Below are 26,657 nucleotides of genomic sequence, written 5' to 3' on the forward strand. Positions count from 1 at the left end.
ATCAAACCGTGACTGTTCACCCCTTTTATAGAGAAGAGAAGCCTTCACAGTTGAAACAAAACCAAGCTTAACTTCTTTTCCTTCATAACAGAACCGGTTCAGCCACAGAGAGAGAAGAGGTAACTCATGCAAAACCCAACATGCAAATTCCTCTAGTTCTTCTTTGGTCATCACTCTTCATCAATTCGAGCGCTCCATCCTTGGCTTGCTCTCCAAGATGGATTTCTGGCCCTTGATGCTTCATGATGATGATGGCTTCATCTGCTCCAATCTCTGCCTCTTCCATCACTTCGCCACTCTAGCTACTTCCTCTGGTGGTTGAGTAGAATCAGAGACAAGCCATGCCTCCAAGAATCTCTTCCTTGCTGGCCGAATCTCCTTCTTTCTTTTTGAGTATGAAGAGCTCGAGATTACCTCACAAAATCTTACCACTTTTGGTGAAAATCTCAGCCACAGCATACTTTTATTTTGTTATGTTTTCTTGCCATCATCATGATGGTCTTAAGACGTGCTCCATCTTCTTTTCGGTGAGTAGGTGTAGCTTCCATGACTTCCTGGACAATGACCGAAAGAGAATAGAGAAAGAGATGAGAGAGAATAAACAACTTGGAAGGAAAGCAATTGAATGTGTTAATCAATATAATTACAAAGTTGCTTTTACTTCCCTTAGAGTGGCGTGCAGCACTAAGCAAATCAATCATGTCACTCATATTCTCTCTCTCATTTATGTTTCCAATGAGAAATAGAATCCGTTGGAGAGCATAAGGCAAATGGTAACATTTGCTTTCCTGATGGATTTTGAATCATGCATTGGATCTTAGCATAGATCTTGGGCTTGTAATAATAAAATCAATTTGGCCCATTATAACTAGCTTCAGCCACAAATTAATTTGAACATTCAAGGCTGAGCAAATAGTAAAACACTTGGGCTCATCAATTTTGTTTCGGCCCAAATTCAATTCAGCCATACTCATCAATGTATTATTGTATTAAATCAAGGCTGAGTATAATTGGGCTTGTACCAGAATTTTATTTTCGGCCCATAAAGAAATATGCACAGCAAAAGTTATTACAATTAACATACTTTAATCAAGAATAATTTAATAATTTTGCTGTTAATAATGTTTGATCATCATCAATTTAAATTAGAGTTTTCCAAACTCATCAGGCCCGATTTTCACCTTATTTTTACCCGATATAATCGTGACCCGAAAGTGTATAGGTTTCATCGGGTTTAGAATCGGATTCGAATCTAACAAATAGGCCTGATATATATTTCGAGTCGGGTCTGTGTCACATCAAACCCGGTTTCACCCGACCCATGCACACCCCTAATGGTTGCTGTGCAACATTCTTAAAGTTGGGATTACAAAACATACATAAACTTATACAAAATTTCAAAATTCTGGCACCACAAAATCAATAAATCATGCCGCAGTCATTCACTAGAAAAAAAATTTGTTCTGGAATTGGATAAATCTTAAAATTAGCTCTGTCATAAACAACTTAGAAAATGAAATTACTTTCACACCTCTACATATTAATAATAAAATCTTAAAAATATGTGTGCGATCACAAATTTTTCGTTTTCAACTTTAATAATCTCCATTAACCATAACAATAACAGGACACATGTCGTATCTTCATTCTCTAGTCAATCTTAAAATCTAGCTCAGACACAATTAATTTAAAATTAAATTTTTCAAATTTTAAAACATAATCTTAATCTCTCATTTTTTTTATAATTTTTTTTATATTTTTTTTAGTTTCACCTACAAAAGCGAATGATAAGTAACAAAAATAAAATTCAAATTTTTAAGGACACAAATTCCAGCCAACTTATAATACAATTACATTGACGTTCTTCGTTGTATTTCGAGGGCATGGACATGGCGGCTCAACACCCAACAGCAGCGCTCCTCTTGTGTGAAGTGGTGATGGAGATCCTCTCTTGGGTTCCTGCAAAGCCTGTCCCGCGCCTGAAGCTTGTGTGCAAGTCATGGAACTCCATCATCTCCCACCCTCACTTCGTCAAACTTCACCTTCACCGTTCACCCAAAAATGCCATCCTCCTCTTTACGCGAGCACAAGCGCTCACCCTCGGCGGAGAAGAAAAACAGAGCTTAGTGTTGAGTAGCGTTGAATCTTTCATCCAAAATCCATCATCCTCTCTTGATGCTCAAGAGAATCGCCACTCTCTACATGTAGCAGACTGGGTTTCGGGTTCATGCAACGGGTTGGTTTGTGTGGCCGATATTCTTTTCCACTCCAACGACGATATTTGCGATATCTGGTTTCGTTTATGGAACCCTCTCACAGGGTTTGTTTCAGTGAACACGCCGTGCTTACGTGCCAATGTGCATAATTCTTTTGGGTTTGGGTATGATGAGTCAAGTGACAGTTACAAGGTAGTGACTGTCATTCCGGATTCTTCTGGAACAGTAACTGCGCATGTTTATAGCTTCCGTGATGGTTCTTGGAAGACAATCAACAGTCTCCCTGCTATTCTGTTTTATGCAGAAGATAATAACGGCCACTTCATCGGAGGCACTCTTAATTGGCTAGGTCTCCGTAACCCGCGTGGAGATGATTATGATTGGGCTGATGTTACACTTGATATGTTAATGATTGTTTCTTTTGACCTGAAATCGGATACACATAAACAGATTCTGCTTCCAAAGGGTATCGATGAAATGCCCCGTGAAGAGCCAATTCTGGGAGTTTGGGGAAATAGGCTGTATCTTCTTCATGATTACAAGAACACTCATTTTATTGCATGGCAAATGAAGGAGTTTGGAGATGAAAATTCTTGGACTCAATTGCTAAAGATTAGTTTTCACCATCTCGGTGTTGAAAGGCTATTTCCAGAATTTATATTTGAGAATGGAAATATCTTCATGTTGAGAGGCAGGCATTGTTTTGAGGAAGTTTTTTATGACCGAAGAGATAATAGTGTTAAACGCATTAATAACTTGGCCAACAATAGTTACTTCATTGCATTTGATTATGTTGAGAGCTTGGTTCAGCCTTGTTAAAATTCGGTTCCTATTCGAAGTTTTGCTCCTGCAACTTTTTGTTCTGTTATTTTAAATCCTTATATTTCATGTAGGCCCAGCAAAGTTCAGGTCATTGTGTTTATTTTGGGTGTTTTCTTACTTTGTCTACTCCTTGTTGTTGGATCCAAATTTATAGACAGATCACTTTTATTTTGGCTGCAAACTTTATATACACAGGTGCATAAAATTCTAACGTCCTTATCATGACTCCTTTTTGCATAAGTTTATTAATTTTTGCTAATTGTTGGATGAAGTTTACAAACAAATTGATTTTTTCATTAGTAAGAATCTAGAACATGATTTTTGCGACCATCCCATTGTAAAAGTAATGAAATTTTCACTTTCTTTATTTAGTTATTGGTTACTTTATCTTTTCATGACATATGTTTTGTTTGGTGAACAAGGTTGATGGCAAGCTGAAATCTTATTTATAGTAGTCATGGGATTGTACTAATAGGAATGAATAATATGGAGATGAAAATAAATTATGACATCCTATTACCCTGCCAAAAGTACCCTAAGTATGCCCTATCTATGATGTAGATGCTCTATTTATGATGTATATACATTCATTAGTTTATTCTATGGAAATTATGTGATTATGTGAAGGTGGTTTTGATCCTATGTATCTCCATTTTCAATAGTGTTGGAACCAAAAAACGTACGGGTCAGTATTGTTTTTAGTTCTTGTTTTCTTCGGAATAAATTTGTCATGCAGCATATGATTTCTTGGATCTTTAGATACATGTCTAATAGGATAGCAACTAAAATAAGATTGCTTTCTTAGATTGTTACATACATGTCTAATAGAATGGTAGTAACTATGTGTATTCTGAATTTTGTTGCTGTGAGATAGTTAATACGAAAAAAAGATGATAAAATATTGACTAATGAGAATTTTTTGCCACTGAAAAAGTTAGATGAACTAAATTTGGATCAATATTTATTTATTAATAGCTTGCAAAACTTTCATTGTGGAAGAAGTGAATGGAAAAATAAGTGCGTATATGCAAGTTACTAAATTACGGACTTAGTTGTCAATGGAAATATAAACAACAATTTTTGAGAATTCAAAGTTCTCACAATTTTTGAGGAACAGAACTCTTAACGTTTCCGGCAGACCGTCTCTAGGGAAGGCAGTCCGAGAAGGAATGGCATCGATATGTAATTGTTCAAGAGAATTAAGACCAAGCATTAATTTACTGATATGTTTCTGTTATCTACTTGAACAGAAAATTGTGACTCAAGTAGAGAACAACTGGATAAATGAAGTTTAGTCAAGGAAGGAAGGTTGCTGGGTAAATTTCCTTTGAGTTTCGGACAATTGCTTAGAGACAGATGAGAAAGACGAGGGAAGAGTGTAGCTATACCACCCATGAAGTTCCATTCCTTCGAAACTCAGTGTCTCCAAGGAGGGAAATGGTTGAAATGATGGAGAACAACATCCATAAAATTCAGGACCAATAGTCTTCACTAAGATAATATCAAATATGATGAGTTCTTTAAGATCATGAAGCTGTCCAAGAGGTGGTAGTAATGAACAATAGTGACAACTTCGGATGAGGAATTACCTAACCAGTTGGGAAACCAGGTTCCAGCATAGAATTAGATGGTTAGTTTCTTCAAGTTTGTTGAAGGCTGCAGGTGCTCCAATACAAGATGTTGGGACTCTTCAGCAGTGCAGCTATCCCATTCTAATGACAGATCTTCAATTTGTTCTTTCTTCTTCATATTGGCTTGTGAAGCATCACAGGAGTCAACAATGTTTTGTAGCTTTGAAATGCAGAGCTTCCCTTGCAAATTGGGAAATTTTTGCAATTCTCCCACCTTCAATCCATTTTGCTGTCTGCTAACAACAAACCCAGATAAAGTTTGGAGATTTTCTAGTCTTGCTATTTGTGCCGGTATCTCCTGTAATTGAGTTCCACTAATGTCGAGGTGGCGAAGATTCACCAACATTGCTATCTCCTCAGGTAATTCAGTGAGAAATTTACAATCAGACAACAGCAAGCTCTGTAGATTGTAGAGCTTGCAAACCACAGAAGGCAACCTTTTAATGTTAGAGCCAGAGAGATCTAAATGCCGCAAATGTTTTAAAGCTCCAACGGAGTCTGGTAACTCAGAGATATTCTTGTAGTGTGACAAAGATAATACCCGCAACTGTTTTAACTTGGGCAACAAGTCATATATTACCTTGTTTGATAGGTAATAGTCAAATGACCATCCATTCAATGGTAAGGGAAGGAAAACTATCATCACATTTTTTCACAATTTCTTTTCCAATTCCTTCTAGGTTGGACCTTTCACTGGAATTATTTGTTCAGCAAGTAAAGACCAGCAATCTTCACTACCAAGAGATGTCAAATGGAAGATAGGAAAGGTTTGCGTAGCAGAGTATTCAAGTTATCAGTATTTGTTGTTTTGAGGTAACCGATTCAAGCACAGTCTTAGTGACCCTGAAAACATCAAAATCCTTTGAAATACATGCCCATGCTTTTAAATCAAACTTGTCTTTAACTTCATCATCATTTTATAGGAGTTTAGCAAGGGTTGTTTTCCCAATCCCTCCCATGCCAACAATCGCAATCACTCCTATTTTATTGAACACTCAGCAATGTCATCTTCATCTTTCCAAGAAGTGAAACATTAAGCTTCCTTCCCCTAAACAAGTCCAAGAACTCATTGGAAATGATCTTATCCAACAACACCTGAACAGAAGCAGAGAGTAATGCCCCTCACACAATAGCAGCAGCCATATTTTCTTTGGTTTAAATAAGACCCTACAGTTACTAGTAAATAACAGCATTAGTTTACAAGAGAAGTAGTGTGTAGGTAAGGATTAATAGCACACAAATTTCTCACTTCTTAGTGTTTGATGGATTTACAATTGTACTTTAATCGGTTAATGATGATTATTCTTAAGTAATTAGTAACAAGTTAGAACAAATGAATAGGATAAAATAGAGAGCCATGAGAGGACTAAAATGTGGTTTATTGATTCTATCAGCAAATGTTATTACAGTCTCTCTCTCTAATTTTGATCCTCACTAATTAAAGAAGAGGGGAAGAGAGGAAGAGAGAGAGAGCTGAATTCTTATTTTAGAAGTAGAATTTAATCAGAAACCAAATGATACGATTAGAAGCAATTAGTAGTAGAATTTCTCTCAACTAAGATACTTCATTTTCTTCATATCCAGATCCAGATTATTATTATTATTATTATTATTATTATTATTATTATTATTATTATTATTATTATTATTATTATTATTATCTGATGCATAATTCTGATTTTTAAAAATACAGAAAGATATTTATTTCAACAAATTAAAAGTGTATGTAATTTGTATTTTTAAGAGAAGATGACACTTTTTTTATGAAATGTCTAAAAAACATTCCATTCTCTCAATTTACAAAACTTAAAATTAAGAAATTAAATAAAGAAGTGTAATGAAAATAAAAATTTAACAAAATTGAAAAGAATGCTTAGCACCTGCGAGTTGCTAGAGTTACAATCACATTGTTGTGTGCCTTTCTCTTATTGTTTTGGTGTGGCTTGTCTTATTGGTATTTCCGGCAGGTCCAAACAACAAAAATAAAAAAAAAATTAAAAAACCTCTTGCTCCCAGTTTGTGCAAGTTACAGTCATGGTTGCTCTGCAACATTTTCAAAGTTGGGATCACAAAACATACATAAAACTTATACAAAAAATTCAAAATTTCAGCACCACAAAATCAACAAATCATGTCGCGGCCATTCACCAGAAAAAAAAAAAGTTGTTCTGCAATTGGACAAATCCTAAAATTAGCTCTGCCATAAATAATTTGGAAAATGAAATTACTTTCAAACTTCTACATATTAATAAAATCCCAAAAATGTGCGCGCCATCAGAAATTTTTTGTTTTCAGAAACGACGTTAATAATCTCCACTAAGGCACTAACACAACAATAACAGAACACATGTCATCTCTTTATTTCCTGCTCAATTTTAAAACCTGGTCGCTGGAGACACGATTAATTTAAATTTAATTTTTTAAATTTTGAAATATGATCACTCATTCTTAAATAATTTTTTTATAATTTTTTAATTTTATTTATAAAATAAATAATAAAAATCACACTTTATCCTTTAAAATAAAATTTAAAATTTAGAGAATTCAAAATTTTAAATCCTATCCACTACTTATAATACAATTACATTTACGTTCTTCTTCGTTGTATTTCGAGGGCATGCAGATGGCGCCTCAACACCCAACAGCGGCGCTCCTCTTGTGTGAAGTGGTGATGGAGATCCTCTCTTGGATTCCTGCAAAGCCTGTCACGCGCCTCAAGCTTGTGTGCAAGTCATGGAACTCCATCATCTCCCACCCTCACTTCGTCAAACTTCACCTACACCGTTCACCCAATAATGCCATCCTCCTGTCTACGCGAACACCACCTTTCCCCGACAAAGAAAGAAAACAGGGCATAGTGTTGAGTAGCGTTGAACCTTTCATCCAAAATCCATCATCTACTCTTGATGCTCAAGAGAATCGCCACTCTCTACACGTACAAGACTGGGTTTTGGGTTCATGCAACGGGTTGGTTTGTGTGGCCCATATTCTATACAAGAACCATATTTGCGATATCCGGTTTCGTTTATGGAACCCTCTCACAGGGTTTATTTCAGGGAACTCGCCTTGCTTATGTGTCAATGCGCATAATGTTATTGGGTTTGGGTATGATGAGTCAAGTGACAGTTACAAGGTAATGACTGTCATTCGGGATTCTTCTGGAACAGTAACTGCCCAAGTTTATAGCTTCCGTGGCAGTTCTTGGAAGAGGGTCAACAGTTTTCCTGCTTTTCCGTTTTCTGCTGAAGATATTGGCCACTTCATCGGTGGCACTCTTAATTGGCTAGGTCTCCGTAACCTGCTTGGAGATGATTATGATTGGGCTGATGTTACACTTGATATGTTAATGATTGTTTCTTTTGACCTGAAATCGGATACACATAAACAGATTCTGCTTCCAAAGGGTATCGATGAGATCTCCAGTAAAGATCCAACTCTGGGAGTTTGGGGAAATAGGCTGTATCTTCTTCATGATTACAAGAACACTCATTTTATTGCATGGCAAATGAAGGAGTTTGGAGATGAAAATTCTTGGACTCAATTGCTAAAGATTAGTTTTCACTATCTCGGTGTTGAAAGGCTATTATTCCCGGAGTTTATATTTGAGAATGGAAATATCTTCATGTTGAGAGGTAGGCATCGTTTTGAGGAAGTCTTTTATGACCGAAGAGATAATAGTGTTAAACGCGTTAATATCTTGGCCAACAATTGTTACTTCCATGCATTTGATTATGTTGAGAGCTTGGTTCAGCCTTGTTAAAATTCGGTTCCTATTCAAAGTTTTGCTTCTGCAGCTTTTTATTCTGTTATTTTAAATTCTTATATTTCATGTAGGCCTAGCAAAGTTCATGTCATTGTGATTATTTTGGGTGTCTTCTTACATTAGCTACTTCTTGTTGTTGTGTCCAAATTTGTAGACAGATCACTTTTATCATGACTATTTTAACATCCTACCTACTTAATAAAACTAATCACACAAACAGATGATAATAGTCTAATAATGTTTGATCATCACTTCAATCCAGTTTTAGTTTTTCAAATTCAACATGATGTATATACTTTCATTAGTTTTTTTCTTGGAAATTATTTGACTATGTAAAGGCGGTTTAAAAAGTAAATTTGTCATGCAGTATATGATTTCTTGGATCTTTAGATACATGTCTAATAGGATGGCAACTAAAATAAGATTGTTTTCTTAAATTGTTACATATATGTCTAATAACATGGTAACTATGTGTATTCTGAATTTTGTGCTGTGAGATAGTTAATACAAAAAAAAAAGACGATGAAGTATTAACTAATGAGAGAATTTTGTGTGACTGAAAAAGTTAGATGTACTTAAAATCTTAAAATGATGTTGTAGAGGGACGATTGGGAGGGGAGGGGTATCATAACAAAAACTTGATGAGGGAGCTGCTTTTAGAATTGATCATACCATATGATCGTCCGAAACGAGAGGAAAAGACGTTTTGCACCTTGGCACTGCACGATGGACTTTGATACCTGGCTTTCACTTTACATCCAAATGTCTCAGTGTTGATTTCATCCAACAAATCGTCAGCATCAAAGACAGCTTGTGTGAGCTCATTCAGCCATTCCTCTACAGCAGGATTTATGATCTGCTTCTCCTCGGCATCATTTAGAACAGCTTGATCACTCAGCAATGTCATCTTCATCTTCTAAGAAGTGAAACATTAAACTTCCTTCTCCTAAAGAAGTCTAAGAACTCATTGGAAATGATCTTATCCAACAACACCTGAACAGAAGCAGAGTAATGCCCCTCCCATAATAGCAGCAGCCATATTTTCTTTGGTTTAAATAAGACCCTATAGTTACCAGTAAATAAAAATATTAGTTTACAAGAGAAGTAGTATGTAAGTAAGGATTAATAGTCAAAATGGCTATAAGAAACTATGGTAATAATTAAGCAACACTTCAAAAGTTAGACAGAGGCTCTTGTTAGGAAGGATAAATGTAATAGGTGGTTGATTTGTTTTTGTGCTATCATCTCGAATACTTAAGTGTAAACGACAGGATAGAAGTAATAGAAGGATGAGGATAACTCTCTTGACTTTTTGTTTCCATGAACCTATGTATTTATAGACCAAAAGCCATAGATTATTTTCATAACTTCATTTTCAATTGATTTAAGTTAAGCAACAAGTCATGTAATTTCTATTGAGATGCTGATAAATCATGTTAAATGTGAAGGTCATGGTTTTATTAAATGAATAGATTCTCTATTTTGGTGTCATTTTAAATGTGAAGGTCATGAGAATTTGGTTTTGATCATTATATATTTTTCTGCTTGTATTTTCAGTATGTTATGTAAAATACTTTAGTTTTTTAATTTTTTTTGGGTGACTATATAAAATACTTCAGTTATTGACAGAGAAAATCAATCATATATTTTATTACTAATTTATAGGCAAATGAGTTTTTTAAAGAAAAATCAATTGGATGTTTTATATGTAAAAGTAAATTTGATGATTTATAGTGTTTTAAATTTTAGAATAATTTTTTATTATAATAATTAAAAATTTTGACATTTTGATTGTTTGAAAAACGTTTGCATGAATAATAAATTTTTAGAATTTAAAATGATTAAAACAATTAATAGACAAACGTATTAGATTTTAATTGCATATACTTTTTTTTATTAATAAAACAAAGACATCAAATAATAATTTAGTTAAATTATTAAAGTTTTACTTAAAGAAATAATACAAATAATAAATAAAATTTTAAATTTTAAATAATATATATTCTTTCGATTGAAGTTTACATAATGAAAAAGTTCTATTTATTAAACAATAATACATAATTATTATAATAATGATGAGTGAATTGATTGGGTTATACACATACATCATAAATGAAGAAGAACTCACTAGGTGTCAGGATATTAAAGTATTTTTTTCAAGTAATATATTTTTTAAAAATTTGCTATTTGAATATTTTCTATATTCTATATTATTATTTATCATAAAAAGAATTCTGTCTAACGAAGTAGAAACAAATGAATTAAATATGTACTAAATATTAGGTTGGAATAGTTTTACAAATAAAAAGAGATAATCTAAATATTGGATGAATAATCTATTAATATATAGGAGGAACAATTTTAATAGTTAATTTTACTCTTATATAACAACAAATTTATTCACTTATTTCACTTTTCTTTATTAGTTAAACTGTGCTCTAAAAATTCCTCCAATTTTTAAATATTTGTTTTTTATAATATGATAAAATATCAATCAACTATTTTACGTGTACATTAAAATTAGTTAACAAAGTCAGCTAGCTACTAGAATAAAATATATATTAGAATATAAATATATATTAAAAATAAAGTAAAATATACATATACTTGAATATAAATATATTAATGATTAATTTTATTGTATAGATAACATTTTTGTATATCAATATAATAAAAAGAGATTAATCTCTCATTTCATATAAGTGTAAAAGTTTTATTGTTCATGTATAAAATTCTTTATTCATAGATTAAAAAAGGTTTAATTGCTCCGTTGTCTCTATAGTTTTGCAAAATTTTTAATTAGGTTTCTATACAGTATACTTTTTTTTTAACTGGGTTCTTATACCATTTTTTTTTCAATTAGATCCCTCTTGATAGTAATTAGCTTAATTGTATAGGAATCTAACTAAAAAAAAGTTGGTGCAGGAACTCAAATAAAAGAAAAAAAGTATAGAGACTTAATTAAAAAATAAATTTGGTGCAATGACTCAATTAAAAGATTAAAAAGTATAGGAACCTAATTAAAAATTTCGCAAAACTATAAAAGCTAATAGAGTAATTAAACCATTAAAAAATTAAACGATAAAATATATTTATAAAAATAGCCCACAGGGGAACACACTAATTCTAATTATTTATTAAAAAGACAAAAATATATTTCTTTCAACAAATTAATAGTGTATGTACTTTGTATTTTAAAAAAAAAATAACATTTTTTTTATGAAATGTCTAAAAAACATCTCTTTATCTCAATTTACAAAACTTAAAATTAAGAAAATAAATAAAGAAGTGTAATGAAAATAAAAATTTTGACAAAATTAAAAAGAATGCTTCCCACCTGCAAGTTGAGTTACAATCACATTATTGTGTGCCTTTCTCTTATTGTTTTGGTGTGGCTTGTCTTATTAGTATTTTCGGCGGGTCCAAACAACAAAAATAAAAATAAAAAATTAAAAAATCTCTTGCTTCCGGTTTGTGCCAGTGCAAGTTACAGCCATGGCTAACATTACAAAACACACATAAAACTTATACAAACTTTTAAAATTCTGGCACCTATTCACCAGAATAAAAAAGTTGTTCTGCAATTGGACAAACCCTAAAATTAGTTCTGCCATAAATAACTTAGAAAATGAAATTACTTTCACAACCCTACATATTAATAATAAAATCCCAAAAATATGTGTGCGATCACAAATTTTTTGAGATAAGGCTCAATGTAGTCCCTGAAGTTGCACTCGAGTCTCAAAGTAGTCCCTGAACTTAAAAGTTCTTCAGAGTCATCCCCGAACTTGCACTCCGGGACTCAAAGTTGTCCTTCCGGCAATTTCTGGACACGTGGCGCAACCGGAAAGCTGAGTTGGCAAGCTTAGTGACACGTGGGACTCACAATGGCTAGCTGATGTGGCAGAGTAAACTCTTCTGACTCAATTTGGTCCCTCAATTGAAATTAAAACCCTAATCCCCAAATTTGAAGTCCACAGTGCTCACTCTGTTCTCTTCTCTTCGATTCTGTGTTCTTCTCTTCTCCCTCTCTGAAGCCCGTCGGTTATGGCAAGCGCGAGCAACTAGGAGCAATGTGAGCAACAGTAAAGTCTGGTTATCAATCTGAGTGTGCCAGAGTTGGGGTTCATGTCGAAAAGGTTAGGTCTTTGTGGCAGATTTTCAAATTGCGTGGTGAGAGAAACATGGGTTTCAAGAATCTCTTGTGCTCTTATGAGGTCATGGCATCATTGCTTGTGCAGGTTGGGATGCTTAGAGAAGCTGATGGCTTGTTATTTGAATTGGAGGGTGAAGGAATTTCATTGGATAATCATGAGATTTTCAGTTATCTGATTGAAGGGTATGTTGACATGAAAGAATTAGAAAGGTCTGTTTTTGTGTATGATTTTATGAGGGTCACGGTATGATTCCTTTGCGGTTGTGTTACCATGTTCTTGTTGATCTTTTGGTGAGAATGAAGATAACAGAGCTTGCATTCAGGGTTTCAGTTGATATGCTGGATTTCTGTGGCAAATTGAATTGTGCCAAGGCGAAAACATTGGAGAATTTGGTGATACTAATTTGTGGCAATGGAAAGATTCTGGAAGCCAAGAACATTGTCAAGAAGGTGTTGCCTTTCAATCCTGAGGTTAGTAGCTTCGTTTTTGATGAGATTGCTTTTGCATACTGTGAGAAGAAGGACTTCAATGATTTGCTTAGTTTCTTTGTCGAAGTAAAGCGTGTCCAGAGTGTAGTGGCTGCCAATAGAGTTATAAATTCTTTGTGCAGCAGCTATAATGTAAAAATGGCAGGATTTTTTATGCAAGAACTTGAAAACATAGGCTTTAAAATTGATGAAGTAATATATGGGATATTAATTGGTTGGAGTTGCCGCGAAGGGAACATGAAAAACTCTATGAGAACAGACGGGCTTCAGAGAGGGAGAAGAGAAGAACACAGAATCGAAGAGAAGAGAACAGAGTGAGCACTGTGGGCTTCAAATTTGGGAATTAGGGTTTTAATTTCAATTGAGGGACCAAATTGAGTCAGAAGAGTTTACTCTGCCACATCAGCTAGCCGTTGTGAGTCCCACGTGTCACTAAGCTTGTCAACTCAGTTTTCTGGTTGCGCCACGTGTCCAGAAATTGCCGGAAGGACAACTTTGAGTTCCGGAGTGCAAGTTCGGGGATGACTCTGAGGAACTTTTAAGTTCAGGGACAACTTTGAGACTCGAGTGCAATTTCAGGGACTACATTGAGGCTTATCTCCAAATTTTTTGTTTTCAACCTTTATAATCTTCACTAACTATAACAATAACAGGACACATGTCATCTCTTCATTCTCTCTTCAATCTTAAAACCTAGCTGAGATACAATTAATTTAAAATTAAATTTTTCAAATTTTAAATTGTGATCTCTCATTTTTTTATAATTTTTTTTATATTTTTTTAGTTTCAACTACAGAACAAATGATAAGTAACTAAGATAAAATTCAAAATTTTAAGCATATAAATTCCAGCCAACTTATAATACAATTACATTGACGTTCTTCGTTGTATTTCGAGGGCATGGACATGGCGGCTCAACACCCAACAGCAGCGCTCCTCTTGTGTGAAGTGGTGATGGAGATCCTCTCTTGGGTTCCTGCAAAGCCTCTCACGCGCCTGAAGCTTGTGTGCAAGTCATGGAACTCCATCATCTCCCACCCTCACTTCGTCAAACTTCACCTTCACCGTTCACCCAAAAATGCCATCCTCCTGTTTACGCGAACACCACCTTTCCCCCGCGACGAAGAAAAAAAATGGGGCTTAGTGTTGAGTAGCGTTGAATCTTTCATCCAAAATCCATCATCCACTCTTGATGCTCAAGAGAATCGCCGCTCTCTACACGTAGAAGAAGACTGTGTTGTGGGTTCATGCAACGGGTTGGTTTGTGTGGCCATTCTTGGCCACCCCATCAATGATATTATCGATATCTGGTTCCATTTATTGAACCCTCTCACAGGGTTTATTTCAGAGAACTCGCCGTGCTTACGTGTCAATGTGCATACTGCTTTTGGGTTTGGGTATGATGAGTCAAGTGACAGTTACAAGGTAGTGAGTACTACTACTCGGGATTCTTCTGGAACAGTTTATAGCTTCGGTGGCAGTTCTTGGAAGAGAGCCAACAGTTTCCCTGCTTTTCCGTTTTCTTTTGAAGATAATGGCCAATTCATCGGTGGCACTCTTAATTGGCTAGGTCTCCGCAACCCGCATGGAGATGATTATGATTGGGCTGCTGTTACACTTGATATGCTAATGATTGTTTCTTTTGACCTGAAATCCGATACAAATAAACAGATTCTGCTTCCAAAGGGTATCGATGAGATCCCCGGTCAAAAGCCAACTCTGGGAGTTTGGGGAAATAGGCTGTATCTTCTTCATGATTACAAAAACACTCATTTTATTGCATGGCAAATGAAGGAGTTTGGAGATGAAAATTCTTGGACTCAATTGCTAAAGATTAGTTTTCACCATCTCGGTGTTGAAAGGCTATTTTTACCGGTGTTTATATTTGAGAATGGAAATATCTTCATGTTGAGTGGCAGGCATCGTTTTGAGGAAGTTTTTTATGACCGAAGAGATAATAGTGTTAAACGCGTTAATATCAACAATCTTGACTTCGATGCATTTGATTATGTTGAGAGCTTGGTTCAGCCTTGTTAAAATTCGGTTCCTATTCAAAGTTTTCCTCCTGCAGCTTTTTGTTCTGTTATTTTAAATCCTTATATTTCATGTAGGGTGTAGGCCCTGCAAAGTTCAGGTCATTGTGATTATTTTGGGTGTTTCCTTACTTTGGCTACTCCTTGTTGTTGGATCCAAATTTGTAGACGGATCACTTTTATTTTGGCTGCAAACTTTATATATACAAGTGCATAAAATTCTAGCATTCTTATCGTGACTACTTGTTGCATAAGTTTATTAATTTTTGCTAATGGTTGGATGAAGTTTACAGACAAATTGATTTTTTCATTAGTTAGAATCTAGAACATGATTTTCGCGACCATCCCATTGTAAAAGTAATGAAATTTTCACTTTCTTTATTTAGTTATTGGTTACTTTATCTTTTCATGACATATGTTTTGTATGGTGAACAAGCTTGATGGCAAGCTGGAATCTTATTTATAGTAGTCATGGGATTGTACTAATAGGAATGAATAATATGAGGATGAAAATAAATTATGACATCCTATTACCCTGCCAAAAGTACCCTAAGTATGGCCTATCTATGATGTAGATGCTCTATTTATGATGTATATACATTCATTAGTTTTTTCTGTGGAAATTATGTGACTATGTGAAGATGGTTTTGATCCTGTGTATCTTCATCAGACTCCATTTCCAATAGTGATGGAACCAAAAAACTTATGTGTCAGAGTACTGTTTTAAGTTCTTTTTTTATTCGGAGTAAATTTGTCATGCAACATATGATTTCTTGGATCTTTAGTTACATGTCTAATAGGATAGCAACTAAAATAAGATTGTTTTCTTAGATTGTTATATACATGTCTAATAGGATGGTAGCTATGTGTATTCTGAATTTTATTACTGTAAAATAGTTAATACGAAGAAAAGATGATGAAATATTGACTAATGAGAAAATTTTTTGCCACTGGAAAAGTTAGATGTACTTAAGATCCTAAAATGATATTGTAGAGGGATGGTTGGGAGGGGAGGGGTATCATAACAAAAACTTAATGAGGGAGCTGCTTTTAGTGTTCTATTGCTGTTTTGTCAACAAAATTATCAAGTCCAAGAATTACATATCACATTAGCAGCTGAAAATTTAAAAGTCACAATTGACATTGAACTGTAAAATGATAAGTTTGATGCTATCACTATTTGCTGAAGTTGCTGCACTGCTAATACTTAGTTGTTCCCTGTTGCATTCACTAGAAACCTCAGCTCATGAATTAACTCATTTGAATTGTCAAATGTTTCTTATAGCTATCTTATATTCCCAATTTGATAGGAATAGCAACTGCACAATGCAGCCACTGCCATGTTTAGTTTGCCTAATATAAAAGCCAGGTACTGTAGCTGTCATATATGCCATTTTGACAACTCAATCTATGCTTTGTAAGATCAAATCGTAGACTTGTAACCAATTTTTGACATCACTTATGCAAACAAAATATGAGTATTTTGAATACCAATTTTAAATTCTTGAACCATTATGTCTTTTTTAAAAATCCTTCTTTCTCTCTCTTTGTTTAAACTATTCCAACAAATTTGGATCAATATTTATTTATTAATAGCTTGCAAAACTTTCACTGTGGAAGAAGTGAATGGAAAAATAAGTGCGTATATGCAAGTTACTAAATTACTGACTTAGTTGTCAAAGGAAATATAAACTACAATTTTTGAGAATTCAAAGTTCTTACAATTTTTTAGGAACAGAACTCTTTAACGTTTCCGGCAGACCATCTCTAGGGATGGCGGTCCGAGAAGGAATGGCTTCGATATGTAATTGTTCAAGAGAATTAAGACCAAGCATTAATTCACTGAATAGATTTGATGCATTGATAATGTTTCTGTGATCTACTTCAACAGAAAATTGTGACTCAAGTAGAGAACAACTGGATTAATGCACAAATACAGCATGTTTGCAAATGAGGAATTACCTAACCAGTTGGGAAACCAGGTTCCACCATAGAATTTGATGTTTAGTTTGTTCAAGTTTGTTGAAGGCTGCAGGTGCTCCAATACAAGATGTTGGGACTCTTCAGCAGTGCAGCTATCCCATTCTAATGATAGATCTTCAATTTTTTCTTTCTTCTTCATATTGGCTTGTGAAGCATCACAGGGGTCAACAACGTTTTGTAGCTTTGAAATGCAGAGCTTCCCTGCAAATTGAATTCGCACCAACTTCTTCCAGGATTTTCTTACTTTTTGACACATGTTTTTGGCTTCTGCGATCCATAGCCGAACTAGCATCTCTTTTTCTAAGACTGAGTTCTTTGGAAAAATTGAACAATAAGCAAAGCAGCGTTTCAAAGGAGCCGGAAGGAAATGATAGCTTAGTAGCAGAGCAGGTTGCACATTTAAATTTGGCAGATCCCAAATGTTACTTCTAAGTACCTTATTCCAATCATTTTTCGACAATTTGGTGCGAAGAAGACCCCCAAATGCAACTTCTGCTAAAGGCAAACCATCAGCAGATGTTATTACAGTCTTTCATTCTAATTTTGGACCTCATTAATTAAAGAAGAGAGAAAGAGAGAGATAGCTGAATTCTTACCTTAGAAGTAGAATTTAGTCTGAAAACAAATGATATGATTAGAAGCAATTAGCAGCAGAGTTTCTTTCAACTAAGATACTTCATTTCCTTCATATCCAGATCCAACTGCTTTTTCTTTAATGAGAAGTCACTCAAAACTCAAAGTCAAAGTCAAAATCAACATCAACCTTAAGAAAAAAATTAATAAACTAATTTGTTTTATTATTATTATTATTATTATTATTATTATTATTATTATTATTATTATTATTTAACAGTAATTAAGGTATAATTTTTTAAAATTTAAAATTTAAAAGTCTAATATTAACAAATTTTTAAATTTAACAATTAAATTTATATCTTTTATAATTTTTTAAATTTTAAAAATTATTTTACCAAATGTAATTATAAGTTTATAACTACTTATATTTATTAAAAATTATTTTTAATTTAATTTACCAAATATAAATACTAAACCTTTTAAAAATAAAAGTTTTATCAAATTACCTTATACTGCCAAAACTACCTTTGCAATTGCATTTTGAGAGTATGCACATGGCGGCTCAACACCTAACAGCAGCACTCCTGTTGTGTGAAGTGGTTATGGAGATCCTCTCTTGGGTTCCAGCAAAGCCTGTCACGCGCCTGAAGCTTGTGTGCAAGTCATGGAACTCCATCATCTCCCACCCTCACTTCGTCAAACTTCACCTTCACCGTTCACCAAAAAATGCCATCCTCCTGTCTACGCGAACACCAACTTTCCCCCGCGACGAAGAAAAAAAACAGGGCTTAGTGTTGAGTAGCGTTGAATCTTTCATCCAAAATCCATCATCCACTCTTGATGCTCAAGAGAATCGCCGCTCTCTACACGTAGAAGACTGTGTTGTGGGTTCATGCAACGGGTTGGTTTGTGTGGCCCGTTTTCTTGACCCCATCAATGGTATTATCGATATCTGGTTCCATTTATTGAACCCTCTCACAGGGTTTATATCAGAGAACTCGCCGTGCTTACGTGTCAATGTGTATACTGCTTTTGGGTTTGGGTATGATGAGTCAAGTGACAGTTACAAGGTAGTGACTGCTACTACTCGGGATTCTTCCGGAACAGTAACTGCGCAAGTTTATAGCTTCGGTGGCAGTTCTTGGAAGAGAGCCAACAGTTTCCCTGCTTTTCCATTTTCTTTTGAAGATAATGGCCAATTCATCGGTGGCACTCTTAATTGGCTAGGTCTCCGCAACCCGCATGGAGATGATTATGATTGGGCTGCTGTTACACTTGATATGTTAATGATTGTTTCTTTTGACCTGAAATCGGATACACATAAACAGATTCTGCTTCCAAAGGGTATCGATGAAATCCCCGGTCAAAAGCCAACTCTGGGAGTTTGGGGAAATAGGCTGTATCTTCTTCATGATTACAAGAATACTCATTTTATTGCATGGCAAATGAAGGAGTTTGGAGATGAAAATTCTTGGACTCAATTGCTAAAGATTAGTTTTCACCATCTCGGTGTTGTTAAAACGCTATTTCCAGGATTTATATTTGAGGATGGAAATATCTTCATGTTGAGAGGCAGTCATCTTTTTGAGGAAGTTTTTTATGACCGAAGAGACAATCTTCACTTCGGATGTATTTGATTATGTTGAGAGCTTGGTTCAGCCTTGTTAAAATTTGGTTCCTATTCAAAGTTTTGCTTCTGCAGCTTTTTGTTTTGTTATTTTAAATCCTTATATTTCTTGTAGGCCCAGCAAAGTTCAGGTCATTGTGATTATTTTGGGTGTTTCCTTAGTTTCGGCTACTTCTTGTTGTTGGATCCAAATTTGTAGACGGATCACTTTTATTTTCTCTGCAAACTTTATATACACAGGTGCATAAAATTCTAACATCCTTAGCATGACTCCTTTTTGCATAAGTTTATTAATTTTTGCTAATTGTTGGATGATGTTTACAGACAAATGAAGTTGTGTTGATTTTTTCATTAGTAAGAATCTAGAACATGATTTTCTAGAGGGAAGAATGATTTTCGAGACCATGTGACAATGTGAAGGTGGTTTTGATCTATGATGTATCTCCATTTCCAATGGTGTTGGAACAAAAAATCTTACTTGTCATAGTATTGTTTTTAGTTTTTTTTTATTCGGGGTAAATTTGTCATGCAGCATATGATTTCTTGGATCTTTAGATACATGTCTAACAAGATAGCAACTAAAATAAAATTGCTATCTTAGATTGTTACATACATGTCTAATAGGATGGTAACTATGTGTATTCTGAATTTTGTTGCTGTGAGATAGTTAATACTAAGAAATAATGATGAAATATTGACTAATGAGAGAATTTTTTGCCACTTAGATGTACTTAAGATCTTAAAATGATGTTGTAGAGGAATGGTTGGGAGGGGAGGGGTATCATAACAAAAACTTGACGAGGGAGCTGCTTTTAGTGTTCTGTTGCTGTTTTGTCAACAAAATTATCAAGTCCGAGAATTACATATTACATTAGCAGCTGAAAATTTGTTTCAATGCATTAGAAAATATACTGCTGAAAGTCACAATTGACGTTGAACTGTAAAATGATAAGTTTGATGCTATCACTATTTGCTGAAGCTGCTGTACTGCTAATACTAAGTTGTCCCCTGTTGCATTCATTAGAAAATTTTGTGTGCAAATTTAGTTTCCAATTTTGTCCTTACTACAGATCTCTACCTATTTATAAAACTGAATCTACAAGTTTTCATGCAATCTAATTTTTACTACATTTCAACACGCTTTAGCAGGTTTTAGCCAAGATCACTCCTTAAATCACGTGTGTTAACTGTATACTTTAGAACTCAATTGTCACTATTTTTAGAATTAATTACTTATATTACTCTTTTGAAACATATTGCAAATATATCACTATTTTTGTATAATAATATTTTTTTTATTTGGTTTTGTGAGATTTTCTATGTTTTATGGATATTTTGACGTCAAAATTGGTTTTGAGAAAAAAGTTTAACTAAACAAGTTTGATTGGAAAGGGATAGTTTAGAGAGTTTAAAATATAAAGAAATTAAAATTTCACAAAATAAAATACTTAATGATTATATAAAAACAATGACATATTGATAATATGCTTTAAGATTGGTGAGTGAAGCAGAACGAGCACACTAAATTGGAGAGAATTGAGAGAAGAAATTAAATGGAATTGATGAATAAACTCAATCTAAAGTGAAAGATCTCAAATGAAACTAGCTGATACACGTGGCTTATATAGCAGCAAACTACAACTAACTTAGCCTCTAACCAAGTAACAATAACTAACTCTACAACTATCATCTACTTAATTTAGTCACGCCAACCATGCATGCATAAGCTGAACTTGGCTGCATGAGGTTGCACCATATGCTGTGAGCTTCTCTTAAAACAAAGATGCTATGTGCACACCAAAATCCGATAGAGAATATTATCCTCTGCTTCAAGTTACAGCAAGTTTCCCACAACTTCACAAGCATGGTTCACAAATAGTTTGCTACAACCAATGAAACAAGTAAAATTCAAGAGTCAATGGTGTTATAAGGATATGACTCTACACATTCATAGTATTTCTGTTAGAAAGGGTAAGAGAGAGCAGTAAAGAAAAGATTTATGTGTATTCAAGTTGTGTGGAATGATACAATATAGAAAGATATTTATATGAAGACCTTCGTTTGCAAAAAACTGCATACTTGGGAGGTTAAGAACTGTCAATTCTTGAAGGCCAACAAGAGCATTAACCGGTCCTGGTAGTGAATTAAGCTTGTTGCAATATGACACCCAAAAACGTCTGAGCTTAGGTGCTGGCAATCCAAGATGAGGAAATGATTCAAGTTCAGGACATTCTAGAATGTAGAAACCTTGAAGAAATGTGAGATACTGGGGTGCATCTTCTTCTGAAATTGAAAATGATTTCAGATTCTTACATTCTATAAAGTAGAGCCATTTGAGCACAGGGAGAGAGCCTAAGGGAAATGATTGAAATGAAGGAGAACAAGATCTATAAAATTCATGACCAATAGTCTTCACTGAGATAATATCAAAATATGATGAGTTCTTTAAGATTATGAAGCTGTTCAACAGGTGGTAGTAATGAACAATAGTGACAACTTCGGATGCACAAATACACCATGTTTGCAAATGAGGAATTACCTAACCAGTTGAGAAACCAGATTCCACCATAGAATTTGATGGTTGGTTTCTTCAAGTTTGTTGAAGGCTGCAGGTGCTCCAATACAAGATGTTGGGACTCTTGAGCAGTGCAGCTATCCCATTCTTTGATGAGAAGTAACTCAAAACCATGGTTTTGAAAACCGTACCGGACCGACTAATCGAACCGGGAATCGGCCATAAAAGCTATCCAGTTCACTTCTAATAACCGCTAAAAGAAAACCGTTCAAAAACCGCAAATCGTCCGAGAACCGGCCGGTTGAATTGAACCGATAACCGGCCGGTTCTATAAAAACGACGCCGTTTTATGATTTAAAAAAAAAAAATCCTGAAACACTCCCTTCTCCAAATCAAGAATCATTCGTGCACCCCATCCCCCATTCGCCCCTTCCGAAGCAATCAAGCAAAGCAAAGAGAACCCTAGCCCTAGGATCCTTGCCGCCGCCGTCCCTAGGTTCTCGGCGCCTCCACTTCTTCCTCTTCCCCCTGTCCGGAACTAGGTAGCTCGACTCGTCATCCCCATCTTCCCTGTCTTCTCTGTTCGTGGCCTGGAGCAGCTCGCCGTTAGGTCGCCGCTTGCCGTCGCCTCGCCTATCGTCGTCGTCTCGCCGGTTGCCATCCGTGTCTCCGTCGAAGGTTAGTGATGGATCTGGTTAATTTTGCTTCTGGTTACTGATGGCTCTGTTAGTCTGTTTAATTTTGCTTCGCATCCGCTTCTTCCTTTTAATTTTGCCATGGTTAGTGGTTACTCATGAGTGATGAGTGATGGCTCTGTTTAAGTTTGCTTCTGGTTATTGATGGGTCTGTTTAATTTTGCTTCGGTCTTCTTGTTCTTTTTAATTTCTGGAATTTTTGTTCCAATTTTTGTGTAATGTTTTATAATGTTGCTGTTTTGTAATTGCTGGTTGCTGGGTGCAGGTTTAGTCTCATCACTGTTTGGGAATGTTTATGTACTAATGTTTGTTGCTATTTTGTCATGCTGGTTGCTGGTTGCTGGTTGGAGGTTTAGTGTGATCATTGGTTAATGTTTTGTAATGTCTGTTGCTGAATGCTGATTGTTGAGTTCAGATATGGTCTTGTTGCTGAATGCTAAATGTTTGTTGCTAAATGCTGCTGCTGTTCTTAATTTCGTGAATGATTTATTAATTTCATTGTTCTTAACTTCTGTTCTTGTTAAAAAATTTGCAATTGGTGATCTTTTGATTTATTATATGCCTCATGTTTTTAATTTCACTCTGCTCCTAGGGTTTGAAATCAGTTTATGATAACTGTGATGCAATTATTTAGTTGGATAATTGATGTAATTATTGAGTTCAAGAGATTGAGTTTTTCTGTTCTCATTATTAGTAAGACATGGATAGCGTAGAATTTTCTATTTCTGTTCAAAATATACTAATATGTATTATTATTATTATTATTATCATCTGATGCATAATTCTGATTGTTGAAAATACAAAAAGATATTTATTAGCTCTGCCATAAACATCTTAGAAAACGAAATTACTTTCACACCCCTACATATTAATAAAATCCCAAAAATGTGTGCGTGATCACAAATTTTTCGTTTTCAGAAACGACGATAATAATCACCACTAACCACAACAATAACAGGACACGTGTCATCTCTTCATTCCCTGGTCAATCTTAAAACCTAGCCACTAGAGACACAAGCAACTTATAATGCAATTGCATTTTGAGGGCATGCACATGGCGCCTCAACACCCAACAGTGGCACTCCTCTTGTGTGAAGTGGTGATGGAGATCCTCTCTTGGGTTCCTGCAAAGCCTCTCACGCGCCTGAAGCTTGTGTGCAAGTCCTGGAACTCCATCATCTCCCACCCTCACTTCGTCAAACTTCACCTTCACCGTTCACCCAAAAATGCCATCCTCCTCTTTACGCGAACAGCAACGCTCACCTTCGACGAAAAAGCAAAACGGGGCTTAGTGTTTAGTAGCATTGAATCTTTCATCCAAAATCCATCATCCACTCTTGATGCTCAAGAGAATCTCCACTCTCTACACGGACAAGATTGGGTTTCCGGTTCATGCAACGGCTTGGTATGTGTAGCCCATATTTTTGACCACCCCAACAACGATATTAGCGATATCTGGTTCCGTTTATTGAACCCTCTCACAGGGTTTATTTCAGAGAACTCGCCGTACTTACGTGTCAATGTGAATAATGCTTTTGGGTTTGGGTATGATGAGTCAAGTGACAGTTACAAGGTACTGACTCTCATTCGGGATTCTTCTGGAACAGTAACTGCGCAAGTTTATAGCTTCGGTGGCAGTTCTTGGAAGACGATTAACAGTTTCCCTGCTTTTCCGTTTTGTGTTGAAGATAATGGCCACTTCATCCGTGGCACTCTTAATTGGCTAGGTCTTCGTAACCCGCATGGAGGTCATTATGATTGGGCTGCTGTTACACTTGACATGTTAATGATTGTTTCTTTTGACCTGAAATCGGATACACATAAACAGATTCTGCTTCCAAAGGGTATCGATGAGATCCCCGGTGAAGAGCCAACTCTAGGAGTTTGGGGAAATAGCCTGTATCTTCTTCATGATTACAAGAAAACTCATTTTATTGCATGGCAAATGAAGGAGTTTGGAGATGAAAATTCTTGGACTCAATTGCTAAAAATTAGTTTTCAGAATCTCGGTGTTGAAAGGCTATTATCAGTGTTTATATTTGAGAATGGAAATATCTTCATGTTGAGAGGCAGGCATCGTTTTGAGGAAGTTTTTTATGACCGAAGAGATAATAGTGTTAAACGCATTAATATCTTGGCGGACAATAGTTACCTCATTGCATTTGATTATGTTGAGAGCTTGGTTCAGCCTTGTTAAAATTCGGTTCCTACTCGAAGTTTTGCTCCTGCAACTTTTTGTTCTGTTATTTTAAATCCTTATATTTCATGTAGGCCCAGCAAAGTTCAGGTCATTGTGTTTATTTTGGGTGTTTTTTTACTTTGGCTACTCCTTGTTGTTGGATCCAAATTTGTAGACGGGTCACTTTTATTTTGGCTGCAAACTTTATATATACAGGTGCATAAAATTCTAACATCCTTATCATGACTCCTTGTTGCATAAGTTTATTAATTTTTGCTAACTGTTGGATGAAGTTTACAGACAAATTGATTTTTTCATTAGTAAGAATCTAGAAGAAGATTTTCGCGACCATCCCATTGTAAAAGGAATGAAATTTTCACTTTCTTTATTTAGTTATTTGTTACGTTATCTTTTCATGACATATGTTTTGTATGATGAACAAGTTTGATGGCAAGCTGGAATCTTATTTATAGTAGTCATGGGATTGTACTAATAGGAATGAATAATATGAGGATGAAAATAAATTATGACATCCTATTACCCTGCCAAAAGTACCCTAAGTATGCCCTATCTATGATGTAGATGCTCTATTTATGATGTATATACATTCGTTAGTTTTTTCTGTGGAAATTATGTGACTATGTGAAGGTGGTTTTGATCCTGTGTATCTTCATCAGACTCCATTTCCAATAGTGATGGAACCAAAAAACTTATGTGTCAGAGTATTGTTTTAAGTTCTTTTTTTATTCGGAGTAAATTTGTCATGCAACATATGATTTCTTGAATCTTTAGATACATGTCTAATAGGATAGCAACTAAAATAAGATTGTTTTCTTAGATTGTTACATACATGTCTAATAGGATGGTAACTATGTGTATTCTGAATTTTATTGCTGTAAAATAGTTAATACGAAGAAAAGATGATGAAATATTGACTAATGAGAAAATTTTTTGCCACTGGAAAAGTTAGATGTACTTAAGATCCTAAAATGATATTGTAGAGGGATGGTTGGGAGGGGAGGGGTATCATAACAAAAACTTAATGAGGGAGCTGCTTTTAGTGTTCTATTGCTGTTTTGTCAACAAAATTATCAAGTCCAAGAATTACATATCACATTAGCAGCTGAAAATTTAAAAGTCACAATTGACATTGAACTGTAAAATGATAAGTTTGATGCTATCACTATTTGCTGAAGTTGCTGCACTGCTAATACTAAGTTGTTCCCTGTTGCATTCACTAGAAACCTCAGCTCATGAATTAACTGCACAATGCAGCCACTGCCATGTTTAGTTTGCCTAATATAAAAGCCAGGTACTGTAACTGTCATATATGCCATTTTGACAATTCAATCTATGCTTTGTAAGATCAAATCGTAGACTTGTAACCAATTTTTGACATCACTTATGCAAACAAAATATGAGTATTTTGAATACCAATTTTAAATTCTTGAACCATTATGTCTTTTTTAAAAATCCTTCTTTCTCTCTCTTTGTTTAAACTATTCCAACAAATTTGGATCAATATTTATTTATTAATAGCTTGCAAAACTTTCATTGTGCAAGAAGTGAATGGAAAAATAAGTGCGTATATGCAAGTTACTAAATTGCGGACTTAGTTGTCAAAGGAAATATAAACTACAATTTTTTAGAATTCAAAGTTCTCACAATTTTTGAGGAACAGAACTCTTTAACGTTTCCGTCAGACCATCTCTAGGGATGGCGGTCCGAGAAGGAATGGCTTCGATATGTAATTGTTCAAGAGAATTAAGACCAAGCATTAATTCACTGAATAGATTTGATGCATTGATAATGTTTATGTTATCTACTTCAACAGAAAATTGTGACTCAAGTAGAGAACAACTGGATTAATGCACAAATACAGCATGTTTGCAAATGAGGAATTACCTAACCAGTTGGGAAACCAGGTTCCACGATAGAATTTGATGGTTAGTTTGTTCAAGTTTGTTGAAGG

At 34.8% G+C, this 26,657-nt stretch overlaps 6 protein-coding genes across 7 annotated transcripts; 5 read left to right on the forward strand and 1 right to left on the reverse strand.

Moving 5' to 3' along the window:
- The first annotated feature begins 1,883 nt into the window (after window positions 1-1,883).
- On the forward strand, window positions 1,884-3,035 carry LOC112718073 (F-box/kelch-repeat protein At3g23880-like). The gene has a single exon (XM_025769981.1). It carries the CDS (start codon window positions 1,884-1,886, stop codon window positions 3,033-3,035), a length of 1,152 nt encoding a protein of 383 aa, XP_025625766.1.
- Window positions 3,036-4,661: 1,626 nt separating this feature from the next.
- Window positions 4,662-5,312, reverse strand: LOC114924563 (putative disease resistance RPP13-like protein 1). The gene has a single exon (XM_029289449.1). It carries the CDS (start codon window positions 5,310-5,312, stop codon window positions 4,662-4,664), a length of 651 nt encoding a protein of 216 aa, XP_029145282.1.
- Window positions 5,313-7,292: 1,980 nt separating this feature from the next.
- On the forward strand, window positions 7,293-8,429 carry LOC112718075 (F-box/kelch-repeat protein At3g23880-like). The gene has a single exon (XM_025769982.1). The coding sequence runs from the start codon at window positions 7,293-7,295 to the stop codon at window positions 8,427-8,429; it is 1,137 nt and encodes a 378-aa protein (XP_025625767.1).
- A 5,548-nt stretch (window positions 8,430-13,977) lies between these two features.
- On the forward strand, window positions 13,978-15,221 carry LOC112718076 (F-box/kelch-repeat protein At3g23880-like). The gene is made up of 2 exons (XM_025769983.1): window positions 13,978-15,099; window positions 15,189-15,221. Exons 1-2 carry the CDS (start codon window positions 13,978-13,980, stop codon window positions 15,219-15,221), a joined length of 1,155 nt encoding a protein of 384 aa, XP_025625768.1.
- Window positions 15,222-18,223: 3,002 nt separating this feature from the next.
- LOC140175787 (F-box/kelch-repeat protein At3g23880-like) lies at window positions 18,224-22,878 on the forward strand. Its single transcript, XM_072204352.1, has 3 exons — window positions 18,224-19,261; window positions 22,354-22,489; window positions 22,772-22,878. Exons 1-3 carry the CDS (start codon window positions 18,224-18,226, stop codon window positions 22,876-22,878), a joined length of 1,281 nt encoding a protein of 426 aa, XP_072060453.1.
- On the forward strand, window positions 22,175-24,928 carry LOC112717058 (F-box/kelch-repeat protein At3g23880). Of its 2 annotated transcripts, none has more exons than XM_025769158.3 (2): window positions 22,175-22,489; window positions 23,425-24,928. In XM_025769158.3, exon 2 carries the CDS (start codon window positions 23,534-23,536, stop codon window positions 24,701-24,703), a length of 1,170 nt encoding a protein of 389 aa, XP_025624943.1. In that variant the 5' UTR covers window positions 22,175-22,489; window positions 23,425-23,533; the 3' UTR covers window positions 24,704-24,928. The 2 variants fall into 2 exon arrangements, with proteins under 2 accessions (XP_025624943.1, XP_025624944.1); XM_025769159.3 differs by having other exon boundaries at window positions 22,197-22,489; window positions 23,465-24,928.
- Window positions 24,929-26,657: the final 1,729 nt, after the last annotated feature.

This window comes from Arachis hypogaea, chromosome 10, assembly GCF_003086295.3.
Source record: "Arachis hypogaea cultivar Tifrunner chromosome 10, arahy.Tifrunner.gnm2.J5K5, whole genome shotgun sequence".
Classification (NCBI taxonomy): domain Eukaryota; kingdom Viridiplantae; phylum Streptophyta; class Magnoliopsida; order Fabales; family Fabaceae; genus Arachis; species Arachis hypogaea.